Raw genomic sequence first — 13,725 nt, forward strand, 5'->3', positions numbered from 1 at the left:
AGCGCGGTATTAATATACGACTTCCACTATTTCTTCAATTACAATTTGAGAATGTACATTACCATATTTAGTGAAATATTACTTGTCTTCTATGGTGTGCTTAAGAGGAAGAACATAATTGGGTTATTTTCGGAACTCAAGGACATTGTGAAACATATCAACGATGCCCGATTCAAAAGATTAAAAAACTGGTTCGTGCTAGCAGTAATCCTTTCCTACACTTTCATCATATTTTTTATGGTGATCAGCTTTATAAACGTTCGTTCTGTTTACTTAGCAAGTTCAACCATAAGGCAAAAGCAAACTTTCACTAAAACGTTCGATTCTATTGGTAGATTCTGCTTTCAGTGCGACACAAGAAACGCTACGTTGGAACTCAGAAAAGTGTTTCTATTATTGGAACAAGTTCTTACGTGTTCGTGTCTCTACAGTATCAGCATATTGATATCGGGAACGTACGTTGTATTTTGCCTTCTGCTGAACGAACTTATATTCGACATACGTCATCAAATTTTACAAATGACTGTGGACTACCAACCCGAGTCATTTCAAATCACACGAGGAAAGTTCATAAAACTTCACCAATTAGTGCAACGAACTAATAATTTATTTCAGAACATGATTTTATTATGGATAACATCAACACTCCTCGGTACAAGTCAAAGCTTAATCTTCTTCATTAAAGCGTCTACATTTTATGTGATGAATTGGTTTATTATTGCCGGAACGGTTTCTGCTAACTTACTGGATTTTATGGTCTTGGCAATAATGATTTTCTTCGCGTCTAAAATCCATGACAACTCTAGGGATTGCTTAACTTTACTGTCTCGGTGCACGGACGTTTTAGTGTTACATTGCCGTCAACGAGAACTGCATCTCTTGTACTTGCATTTTAAAGCAAGAATGACTAGTTTAAAAGCTGGGGGAATTTTCCCGATTAAGAAAGAATTGTTATTATCTGTTTTGGGGATATGTATGACCTATGCGGTTGTCAATTTGCAAATGGACAATGCAGCTTTGAAGACCATACAAGGGAATTAGACTTAAGTCATGGTTAAACGGTTAAGGTATGACTTTTAAAACTGATATTGATTGTGCATGATATTTGCAAGGCAGTCGACAGAGTGAGGCAATTCGGTCAGTTTTCTTGGGACCCGTGCCTTTTAGAGGGCCCGGGCAGCCAGGCTACCTGTAAGGATGGGGGCCCCCACTCTCTCTCTCTCTTTCGACGGTCCTTGATATTTAACGTTATTTATGGCCCAACTAATTAAAAATTTCAATAAACGTAATTGCATTGAACTAAATGCTTAAATTGACAAATTGTAATATTTCACTAAGAATGGTTAAATTCACTTAGAAAATGTTTTAACTTAATAAATACTGTCCCCACGTTTAATTTTGAATATCATAATAAGCAGGATAATAATGATTTTCATTCTAAATGTGCGGTTTCGTGGCTCAAGCTTGATTGGTCTTTCCCTTGAACGTGTTGCTGCACCTTCCCGGTATATACAATTGTTTTATAAGATATTGGTTTCTGCACCTTAACACTTAAAATAATTTTAATTGTATTTTTCGTACAAAAGACCTGAGAAGTTGAATTTAAGGGTGTGTTCATTTTTAACTAAACATACGGAAATTTATTACTGAATAGTCGATACCGATCAATTCATAATATGCTCGAAATCTGTCATAACAAAACTCTTTTTCAGTTTGATTAAACCAAACATTGTAACTTAAAGGGATAGAATAATAGAAGCTAGTTCTCATACAAATACAATGGCGCTACGCGGCAGCACATAACAATTGCCTACCTAAGGGTATGGGCGTGCGCGAGGTACACTGAGAGTTACTGTGACGCAGGTCGCCCATCATCATTACCTCTTACTTATCCCTGCTTGTATCTTCCTTAATATTTCAGATAGGATCATGGTTTCAATTGATACATTCCTTATTTCATACTCTTTTTCGATAAAAAAATCAAGCCCAAAGTATCCCTTTAACAGAAAAATATATTAATGGTTTGTTAATATTCAACTAAACAAACAGAATGTTTTTAGCATCGATCATTCCATAGTGTGTTCCATATCTGTCATATTAAAACCTCCTTTTTTAACCAAACAATGTAACTTACTGTAAAAATTATTAGTGCATTAGTGGCATTTCAACAGGAATGATGTATTTGAAAATCGACATGTTAACCTCAATTTTAAAAAGATTCGTGAAGTATCATCTTATTTTATCGTTCGTAGTGTTGAACTACTACTTTCTGAACCTAAGTACTCTAATGGTTGTTGACTTTCATTTTTTCGCCACCTACTTTGTGAGATATTACACCACCATATTTAGTGAATTGTTACTAGCGTTCTTCGGTGTACTAAAAAGAAGGAAAATAATTGGATTATTTTTGGAGCTGAAGAACCTAGTTCGACAGATTAACGAGGTCCGATTTGCTAGATTGAAAAAGTTATTCGTGATTGCGGTACTCCTTCTGTACGCTTTTATAATATGTTTTATGGGTCTTGAGTCTTTCAACAGTCGTTCCCGCTACATTTCAAATTCTACCACTATCACAGACCCCTCTTTTGAACAGCTCCTTGACTCTTTAAACAGATTTTGTTTCCAGTGCGACACGACAAATGTTTCATTCGGAATAAAAAACAAGCTTATGTCGTTAGAAAGCATGCTTATTTCTTCTTGTTACGTATGTTTTGGCATATTTATATCAAGCATTTACGTCGCATTCTCTCTATTACTTAACGAAGTGGTAGTCGACTTAAGTCAAAACATTGTACGCGTTACGGTGGATCACAGGATACAGTCATTTCAAATCGCTCGTGGAAAATTTGCAAAGGTTTACGAACTAGTTCAACGCACCAATAACGTATTTCAAAACATGATATTATATTGGATAACCTCAACGGTCTTGACTTTCTGTCAAAGTTTAGTTTTCTTAATCAAATCTTCAACTGTATACATGTGGAGCTGGTCTACCGTTATCGAAGTTGGATTAGCTTGCATACTTGATTTAATCGTTTTGGCAAGCATGGTTTTCTTCGCGTCCAAAATTCATGACAGTTATCGAGATACTTTAACGTTACTATCTCGGTGCACGGACGATGTTTTGCATTGCCGTCAACGAGAGCTACAGCTCTTGTACTTGCACTTTAAAACCAGAACGACTAGTTTAAAAGCTGGGGGCATTTTCCCCATTACGAAGAGTTTGTTTTTATCCATCTTGGGGATATGTATGACCTATGCAATTGTTAATTTGCAGTTGGATGAAGACGCTATGATGTTCATAAAAGGGAAATAGACATTCCTTAACACATGGTTGCTTCGAAAATGCTGTCGTAACTGTATTTTACACTCTGTTCGTCCAACAAGAGTTTGAAGCTTTTTAGCTTTCTTTAAAATTTGAGAATGCATATCATTTCATTATTTGAACAGTGCACAATTGATGTATTACAACAACACTAGCTTGCCCAGTCTATAATATTTGACATGTAACAGTTGTGGGTTTAAAATTTCAAAATAAAGAAAAATAATTTAAAGAACTTTGGTTTTCAAAGCGCATCAGTCGACTTCACTGTAGCTGTAAATTAGGAAATCGTGCCAAGTTTGAGAGGAAAAGAGGTAAGCCACGATATTTTAATCCTATGTTTTGCAACTTACAAACTAGGCCACACAGTTAAACGACCAGCTGATTTTCTAAAGCTCTTAGTATTTAAATTACTGGCTCCCAAAGATGAATCGCGACAGGGTTTACCGTATTCAAAAACAAACGTATAAAAAAGATTTCCAAGTTTTCTGCGGCAACAATATACTATGGGCAATAGATCTTAAAGTTAATGACGTCACCGTGGAGGAAACTCACAATTGGACTCTCAATGTTAGCTTCATCAACCGTAGTGGTTACGCGTACCTAACAATCGCGGGAGGATTAACCAATGACCAATTTAAATACCGATACTCAAAGTGTTTTTGTCAAGTAGACCTGTTTAACAACCAAGGAAACCAGATATGGTCTTGCACCGGATGTATGGATGGTCCGCGTTACGATAAATTTGACTTCAGCGACCTATGCAACGTCACTATCATGCAAAGCAAGTATAACTTTGGAAGCACAAACTCAAATATTTTGACCTTGACCGTTACGTTTGGTTCTTATGACATTATCAAGCCAAAGTCCTTCGTAAACCAAAAAGAAATGTTGGACAGTGGAATTTTAACCGATATAGTTATACTGACGCAAGGTAAAAAATTCCATTGTCATAAAGTTGTTCTGGCCGCTGAATCTGAGTACTTTAAGGCCATGTTTCAAGCTGAAATGAAGGAAAGTAAACAGAACGTCGTGAACTGGGTTGACGTTTTTGATTCAGCGACTGTTCAGGATTTGCTGCATTATTTTTACACTGGAGAGACCCCTCCAAATATTGAAGAAACCTTCCAGACTTTGGTCGAAGCAGCCCATCTATGTTTGCTGGAAGGACTGAAGGACGTATGCGCTTACCGAATGCGACATATGATTAAGGTTGAAAACGCCGCATACATTCTACAGACGGCGGAAAGGTTTGCTTTGGATGATTTGAAAACGACAGCGGTTAATTTTGTGGCTGATAATTATGAAGAGGCGTTGAAGACTTCGGGTTTCAAACAATTGCAACCGGATGTACGAGCGAGGTTGTTCGAAACTGTTTTTAGTGTGTTAGGGAAACGAATAAAGTCTATGGTGAATGAACGAAACAGTTTCAGCTAACTTGATGACTATTTTATTGAAAATATGACAGTGTTGCCCTTTTTTCCGACAAGAGAGCAAAATACAGTGTTCATTTCTTTGTTAGTAAAAAAAGGGACCCGTTTGGGTGTTGAATCATAATGGCTTATTGTTTGCCATTCATGTACGACTGTGTTTATAAGATGTGTTACATAAGGTTGTCACTGGTTACTGAGAGCTCGTCATGAAGTGACGTAGGTGAAACGTCATAGATTCTCGTAAAGCGACGCTTGGTGAGGCGCTGTCAAAGGCTTAGCTCAGACTAAATAGGAAGACGGACTGCAAAATTACTACTAGCATTACGAAGTATAGGATCTGTCATACTTATGGAACAAATCTTATAAACTTGTTATTGAGTGAACCGGGGTAATTTTTTTATTATTTGTAAAAATGTTTAACCAAACTAATTTAATTAATGGTTAGTTTTTGTTAAGAAAGGATTCTGTAAAGGATATTTCCGTTAAATTTAAGTTGGCCAATAACATAGGCATTAACTTATTTTGAAAGTCACACTCTTTTCGACGGTAGTTTCGGCCAATCGTAGTTGTATTTGGAGCTAATATTAGGTAGTCTTCGTCCGTTCTTGTGTATTCAGGCCAATAAATCATTTCGGACTCGTTCCTCGTTGACAAATTTGGATTACTTTGAATAAAAAAATATTGTAAATCGTTGTAAATTACTTGTAACTGAACCTAGTTCAAATGCTCGTTGTTTAGATCGCCACTGAACTGCGAGTCTAGTGTCGATTCTAGGTGCGAAAACCAGAGGTGATAGTGATATCTTACCCAGTTTTGGCAAAATTGGCCCAGTATCTCAAAAATCTCTTAGTGAACTTTATTTCGTCCTCTTCTAGTTGTCCGTTGTAAAATATATTTCGTATTGTATTCAAACCGTGGCCAAAAACCAATGACAGATCCGAGCCGTGAAGGACTCCTTGCCACGTTGTAGGGTAGTAGGACATTTTATAGGCAATTATGTAGTTATATATCTTCGATTCATTCCTTTCGACTAAATCGTGATAGGGTTCGAAAAGCTGCTTCATTCGACAAGTGAACAACATGTCGGATAACACTTCACTTAAGATGGACAAGTTCGCCTCAAAGTCTTCTGTCTCCCTTAAACCCGTATATACGAATTCGGCAATTTTAACCAATATTGGGTGTTGTCTTAGTGTTGGATCTAGTTCAATGAGACTAGTAATGGCTTGGTAAGGCGGTTCAGGATTTAGGTCAAAGATAGAGACGTAATTTCGCATCATTATAGGAACGAATAATGTCCCTTCATCTTGCAAAACGCCAGCCAAAATGTTACACGGTTTAACTTGTCCTCGGCGGTAGCTAACGTAGGGGCTCTCTTTTAGAAAAATACCATCAATGACTGGAAGGAATGCCGGGCTTCCGGGATTGATTACGGGTTCATAGAACTGTATCTTTTCACCGTCAAATTGTTCTAAACATTCTAAAGTTTCCTTGGCGGTAGATTTCTTGCAATTTAGACTTTCGGCTAATTTCCATCCGGCATAATCGTTTACTTTTTTGGATGCCAGGGCCCAATAATCATTAACGAAGCCACTTTGCAAGATGGCGTCTAGAATATAAGTGTTTATATTTAAGTCATGGCGGCCTGATACTTCGTGTACAATAGGTCATTAAACGTATTAGTCTTTAAATATATATGTACTTTGAAAATAATTCCAACTAGAGGGCGCAACCAAATGATAATTGACACTCGCTGCACCGGCACTATGCCCAAATATAGTTATTCTATCTGGGTCTCCACCAAAGTGCAGGATATTTTCGTGGATCCACCTCATTGCCATCTGTTGATCCAAAAGTCCAGCGTTTCCTGGAGCCTCTTTGTCATCCAACGAAAAGAAGCCCATCACGGCCAACCTGTAGCTGCTAGTGACCACAATGACGTTTCCTTCCGTTGCCAAAACACCGCCATCGTATCCCGCGGCCGATATACCCCCGAAGAAGAAACCACCTCCAACGAAGAACAGCATTACTGGTAATTTCTCGTTGGATCGCCTACAATCCTGGCAATCGGGAACCCAGATATTCGCGTACAGACAATCCTCGCTCATTTTGGTTTGAAAATGGAACGGTTTGTAACCAGGCATGAAACCCAATAATATGGATTGTACACAAGTGTTGGGCAGTTCCGTGGCTTCTAAAACTCCGTCCCACTTTTCAGGTGGGACTGGTGCTTTAAATCGCAGTTTTCCAAGTGGTGGCTTAGCAAATGGGACTCCTAAGAATTCTTTAACCATCTTTCCATTTGGAGCTAGGTTAAACCTTCCCTTTATTGGGCCATAATTAGTTTTAACTTCAGGCGCGTTTGCTCGGACGTCAACAAATAATATCAAGGATTTGAAGAAGACTTGCAGTGTCAATGTAAGTATCATAATATCTGTGGTAAACAAAATTTGTATGATAGGCATGAATAATATCTCTCACAAAGGAAGGTGCACGGCAGTCGTTGGAAAAACTAACAGAAATGGGCTATAGGCAATCAATCCTATTCCTAGATGGAGATCTACTGAGAGGTTTTGGGCTTTGGGCACCTTCTTTGGTATGCAAACGTTAAGTCCTTCTATATCTTAGCTCTGTGTCATCTCCCTCTTGCAGGAGCGCGCCCAGAGGGAGTCTACACCTCTCTTTATCGCCACCTAGTCCTTACAATGGTGTCAGAGTAGACCTTCAAAATAGACGTATCTCTCTTACGACAACCTTACATAACAGCCTTCTACTTGAAGTTGCCTACACTCAGGGTTCGAAAAAACACAGCGGTTTTGTGGGTTTCCCTTGGGTTTTTATGTTTATCAGTTACGTGATTGGTATAGAAATTTCCATTCAAAAGCCACTGCTTTTTTTTCATAAAAATAATAAATATTACTTTGATCGTAAATTATCTTTAAAATTAAAATATTTTGGCATTCATCAGAATGATGATTTTAGATAAGGGTTTTATTAATTTGGTTTTGTGGTGGGATTTTTACGGTGCCTAAAACCCAATAAAACCCGGTTTTTCTTTAATTTGAACCCTGCTTAACAGCAACCAAAATTTCTTCTAACTTTATCGCAATAGTTAAGCGTATAAGGATGTTAACTGCCAAGATAAGACTACAGCCCTTGGTAATAGCAAAAAGTATCGTTTTCACCTACCGTTTAAAATATCCAAAAGAAGAGCAAATGATTCTAGAAGAAACTTCAATGGCCACCTCCGTCATAAAGATCACTCGTTATGTTTCGATATTGCCGCAATTTTTTACTAGGGGCTGTACTGTAAGCACTTTCAATACCTAATCGATCACGATGATTGGTTTCCCGAGATTTCCGCTAAAGATTTTTCTTGAAGAATAGCATTGGATGTTTTGGTAAAAATAGTTGAAAATATGTTTTCTTTTTCGAGTTTTAATAATTATAATTAGTTTTTAATATGAAGCAATCGTAGTATAGTGCTTCGACTGGCTTTTGGTTGTACACTGTACCTCGGCTTGGAGGAACGGATAACGCGTATTATGATTTTGAATCCAACTTTGGAATTACTTGTCGATAACCCTGATTTCAAGAGGAAAGAAATCAGTATTTGTTACGTAAACAATACATTTTGTTAACACCGCATTTTTATCCGCACGAGTAAGCTTTTTTTCACGGAAAGGTATTGAACTGGACGCGACTGTCTGTCTGTTGTTCACGTTTCACCGCTTTCACAGTTTCCAAATCAAAATGAAAGTGTTCGCAATTTCATGATTGCGTTCACGTGTTACGGAAAGTTCGAAAATTATATTTTAATCAGTCATTTATTCCACTTGAGAATCACTTGTTCCACTATTTACTGGTCTTCCGTACTGGTCTTCACATTGGCTTCTAAATTCGCCATCTATTGGTCTGTTGTCTATTCCACATAAACATCAATCTAATCTGAGCTTATTGTTTCGTTGGGGTTAAGATTAACGCGGCGATCGGCTAGGGTTAGAAGAAAGGCGTGGCCTCAAAATTATGAAGGTTTCCATCAAATTTTCACAAAAGTGCTGTTCTTAAAGCACGTTTTTAGGTGAATCCGAAGAAACACATGAGCGTCATGTTGAATCGCAACTTATCTTTTCTTAAACCGATTTAACAATGAACCAAGAAAATAAATATTAACTACAATTAACAATAAACAAGAACTGCGTTTATTCATTTCGACATAACAAGTGATTCAGCACAGTGTAGACAGTCATTGAAGGAAATTGGCTGTGCTTAAAAAACACTTACTGATAACAGAAATACAGGTTACTACAATAACTTCATTATAATATTTAAAAAATATATTTTGCCCAACTCAAGGTGACATTCCTTAAAAAGTGGTTTATTTCGGGATGATCATAAATTGATAATCTACCATTAAGTTTACATCTTTAAAGTAGATCTATCTGTCCCCTGCTGCCTCTAATCCGTCTTACTCCAACCTGCTAAAAGATATGAGACACTACCGCCGTGAAAGCGGCCTCGACGGTATAATTTTTAAGAGGGGTATACTATACTTTTCTTGAAGTGAAGTTGAGTAATTGTGATCATATAATAGTGTTTTCAACTGCGAATGAACAGGAGTACAAGAATATTTCATTCATTATAAAATAGTATGAAAGATTTATTGGATTCTTGGTTAATCTTTATTAAGAAACGATTCTGAGTAGGATATTTCCGTCAAATTTAAGTTGGCCAATAATATAGGCATTAATTTATTTTGAAAGTCACACTCTTTTTGACGGTAGTTCAGGCCAATCGTCGTTGTGTTTGGAGCTAATATTAAATATTCTTCATTCGTTCTTGTGTGTTCAGGCCAGTAAATCATTTCTGTTTCGTTCCTCGTTGACATATTTGGATTACTTCGAATAAAAAAATATTGTTATATTACCTGAAACTAGAAAGGGTGTAAGCAGTGAGCACGTATGAGAGGAAGTTCGGAGAGACCAAATTCTCGGTACCAGAGGTTCCCCACATGCGCAAGCGGCGAAACAGAGCGGGGAAAAAAATCAGAGAAGTTTGTTAACGGCCAGTATATTACGACCGAGGCTACAGTTAGCCACGCTGATATCGTGTGTGAGGCTCTATAACCGTCTTTTCGTATTTAGACCTACCCTTATTGAACTTCTGGCTGCACGGCTATGCGCCGAGGTAGGTGAGAGAGATATCGCGCTGTGCCGTTATAGTTACCCCCCCTCTTTGACTCTCCTTCTCATACGTCCTCACTAGTGTAAGCATACGTTTATAAGATATGTTCCATAAGTATGACACTTCCTATACTTCGTAATGCTAGAGACTTACTGAGAGCTAGTTCGAGAACGATAAGCGAGAATTGACTACACTCGGTTTTGCAGTCCATCTTCCTATTTAGTCTGTCCTTAGCCTTTGACAGCACCTCACTAGGCGTCGCTTTACGAGAATCTATGACGTTTCGCCTACGTCACTTCATGACAAGCTCTCATTAACCAGTGACACACTTATGAACATATCTTATAAACTTATGGTGTAAGTCAAAATGTTCGTTGATAAGATCGCCACTGAACTGCGAGTCTAGTGGCGATCCTAGGGGCGTCAACCAGAAATCAGATCTTACCCAGTTCCGGCAAAATTGGCCCAATATCTTAAAACTCTCTTAGTAAACTTTACATCGTCCTCTTGCACTTTTCCGTTGTGAAAAATATTTCTATTTGTATTTAAAGCGTGCCCAAAAAGCAACGGTAGATCAGCAGCATGATGGACGCCTTGCCACGATGCGGGGAAATAAGAAAGTTTATATGAAATTTCGTAGCTATATATTTTCGACTCGTTCCTTTCGACCAAATTGTGGTATGTTTCGAAAAGCTGCTTCATTCGGCAGGTGAACAACATATCGGATAACATGTCATTTAAGATGGACAAGTTAGTCTCGACGTCTTCCGTCTCCCTTAATCCCGTATAAATGAATTCGGCCGATTTAAATAATATTTTGTGTTGTCTTAGTGTTGGATCTATTTCAAGGAGACTAGTAATAGCTTCGTAAGGTGGTTTAGGATTAGTGTCGAAGAAAGAGACATAATTTGGCACCATTAAGGGCAGGAAAACGCTTCCTTCATCTTGCAAAACGCCAGCCAAGATGTTACACGGTTTAACTTGTCCACGGCGGTAACTAACTAGAGGGTGCTCTTTTAGAAAAATACCATCAATGACTGGAAGGAATGCTGGGCTTCCGGGATTGATTACGGGTTGATAGAACTGGATCGTTTCACCGTCAATTGCTTCTAAGCATTCTAAAGTTTCCTTGGCTGTAGATTTCTTGCAATTTAGACTTTCGGCTAATTTCCATCCAGCGTAATCGTTTACTTTCTTCGATGCAAGAGCCCAATAATCGTTAACGAAACCACTTTGCAAGATGGCATCTAGAATTTAAGTGTTCATAGCGGGAAAGTAAATAAAACAATTCTACGATAGTAAACAACTATAACAAAGTATAGTCCAATATCAAAAGGAGAGTCGAAAGAGGTGGAAGCAATTTACTACCCATTTCCGTTGCCGTAGTACTCCATATAAACCTTTCTTTTAAACCGCATTTACCTATTCAAAAGTACGCTGCGACCTCTTAAGTTTTGATGTTCCTTTTGATATTGCATTACCAGCTTAGGCACACTTCTACCTTTAAAAGTACACTTATGCTTGATAGGGGCTCATTAACTGCCTTAGATGGGAGGCTATTGAAATTGTCTAAACAAGATGGGCACGCTAATATGTCTTACTCTACATGTGTGCCAATATCCTTGTTTAAGGGGTCAATGAAACTAAATTTTAGACCCCATGTTCTTTGACACACTTCACTTAGTCTGACCCAAAAAACACCCCCTTTCATTTATAGCAGACTTATCAGACACACCCTGTATAAATATATATGTATACTTTGAAAATAACTCCAACTTGAGGGTGCAATCAAATGAAAATTGACACTCGCCGAACCCGCGCTTTGTCCATATATAGTTATCCTATCAGGATCTCCGCCAAAATGGATGATATTTTCGTGGATCCACTTCATTGCCATCTGTTGATCCAAAAGTCCAGCGTTTCCTGGAGCCTCTTTGTCATCCAACGAAAAGAATCCCATCGTGGCCAACCTGTAGTTGCTAGTGACCGCAATGACGTTTCCTTCCGTTGCCAAAACACCACCATCGTATCCCGCAGCCGAAATACCCCCGAAAAAGAAACCACCTCCAGCAAAGAACATCATTACTGGTAATTTCTCGTTGGATCTCTCACAATCCGGACAATTGGGAACCCAGATATTCGCGTACAGACAATCCTCGCTCATGTTGGTTTGAAAACGGAACGCATTAAACCCAGACAATATAGAGAATACGAATGTTTGAACGCAAGTGTTGGGTAGTTCCGTGGCGTCGAAAACTCCGTCCCACTTTTCAGGTGGGACTGGTGCTTTAAATCTCAGCTTTCCAAGTGGTGGCTTAGCGAATGGGACTCCTAAGAATTCTTTGACCATCTTTCCATTGGGAGCTAGATTAAACCTTCCCTTGACAGAGCCATAATTGGTTGTAACTTCCGGCCCAATTGCGAGGGTGTTGACAAGAAAAATACACAATGTGAAGACGACTTGGAGACATGTTACCTTAAGTATCATTTTATCTGTGATAAAAATAAATTTTCATATAAATCTCAGATGCTTGCGCATAGATGAAGTCAAAGTTCCCTCAACGCAATATAAGTAAGTTATTAGGCCTGACTAGGACAAAGCGATGATACCATTAGTAAAAACATTTAGTTACGTACCATTTGAAATATACGAATGCAAAATGAGAAGAATTTTCATAGACTATCTTTGTCGCAAAGATCAAACGTAATGTTTTGATATTGACTCTACTTTTTACTATGACTGCATGTACGCCTACTTTGTTATAAAACGTTTAATACCTAATCAATCACAATGATTAGTTTCGTTAGATTTCCGCAAAAGATTTTGTTTGAAGAATGGTATTGAATGTTTCTAGGAAAATATTTAATAACATTTTGTTTCTCTCCAGTCTTGATAATTAGTTTTTAATTTCAGCAATCATAGTATGGTACGAGTGGTTTGAAAGGCTTATAAGTGTACATTGTAATTTATCAGAATCTCAGTCCAGGAGGAACAAGTAACGAAAATTATGATTTTTAATCACTCGGAATTGCTTGTCCGTGACCCTGATTTCATGAGGAAAGAAATCAGTATTTTTTTTAAGTAAACGATGCATTCTATTTACACTACATTATACGTTTTGGTCTAAGTTGCTTCCAGTAAATAGGGTTCGGAGTGTTTTTGGCACGTGAACGGAATGCGCAACTTGGCCCAGATCAAAGACAATTTCGCTATAACAGGATTTTGCAATTGCCAAACAAATTAGGCCAAAACGGTCAAGCGATAGGAAAAATAACCCAAACCAATACGTCATAATCTAAACAAAAAGTGCTGTTGATAAACGTTTTCTCCACGATTTAACTAATAATACATCTCAGCTTTCTTTACCTTATAAATTCTTCAGGGAGAGAGGGATGGAGTTGAAACCCCCATACCTATAACATTGCCCTCGCACGCTCACCTACGGCACTGAAGTCATCCCAGCATCCTCAGCGTCGTACAGCACGGAATCGTAAAGGATGCCTCCTCTCTCTTAAAAATGGAAGCTAGTTCTCATACAAATACAATGGCGCTACGCGGCAGCACTTGACAATCGCCTAAAGAAGGGTAGGGGCGTGCGCGAGGTACACTGGGAGAGTTTCAGCGCGACAGGTTGCCCATCATCATTACCACTCCATCTTACCTCATTCCTCCCTGATAAAATTACAACCAAAGATACAACGGCCTTATTATATGGCATACTGTTATTTCCGTCTTTGGCCCAGAAGAGTTATGGATATAGGTGATGGACTTTGTTACGGAAAATG

The 13,725-nt window shown here is 38.2% G+C and overlaps 2 protein-coding genes across 4 annotated transcripts; both read right to left on the reverse strand.

The window, feature by feature from the left end:
• Positions 1-4,913: 4,913 nt before the first annotated feature.
• On the reverse strand, positions 4,914-7,050 carry LOC149588261 (acetylcholinesterase-like). The gene is made up of 3 exons (XM_089863052.1): positions 6,458-7,050; positions 5,563-6,364; positions 4,914-5,419 (listed from the first exon to the last, which is right to left on the reverse strand). Exons 1-3 carry the CDS (start codon positions 7,047-7,049, stop codon positions 5,197-5,199), a joined length of 1,617 nt encoding a protein of 538 aa, XP_089719178.1. The 5' UTR covers position 7,050; the 3' UTR covers positions 4,914-5,196.
• Positions 7,051-8,879: 1,829 nt separating this feature from the next.
• On the reverse strand, positions 8,880-13,698 carry LOC149588262 (acetylcholinesterase-like). 3 transcript variants are annotated; one of them, XM_089863075.1, is made up of 4 exons: positions 13,056-13,698; positions 11,698-12,984; positions 10,385-11,186; positions 8,880-9,653 (listed from the first exon to the last, which is right to left on the reverse strand). In XM_089863075.1, exons 2-4 carry the CDS (start codon positions 12,425-12,427, stop codon positions 9,431-9,433), a joined length of 1,755 nt encoding a protein of 584 aa, XP_089719201.1. In that variant the 5' UTR covers positions 12,428-12,984; positions 13,056-13,698; the 3' UTR covers positions 8,880-9,430. The 3 variants fall into 3 exon arrangements, with proteins under 3 accessions (XP_089719201.1, XP_089719202.1, XP_089719200.1); XM_089863076.1 differs by having other exon boundaries at positions 13,049-13,698; XM_089863074.1 differs by having other exon boundaries at positions 11,698-13,698.
• Positions 13,699-13,725: the final 27 nt, after the last annotated feature.

The sequence above is a fragment of the Phalangium opilio genome, unplaced genomic scaffold (assembly GCF_054372755.1).
Source record: "Phalangium opilio isolate 3A_F unplaced genomic scaffold, DU_Popi_V2 ptg000662l_1, whole genome shotgun sequence".
In the NCBI taxonomy this organism is placed as follows: domain Eukaryota; kingdom Metazoa; phylum Arthropoda; class Arachnida; order Opiliones; family Phalangiidae; genus Phalangium; species Phalangium opilio.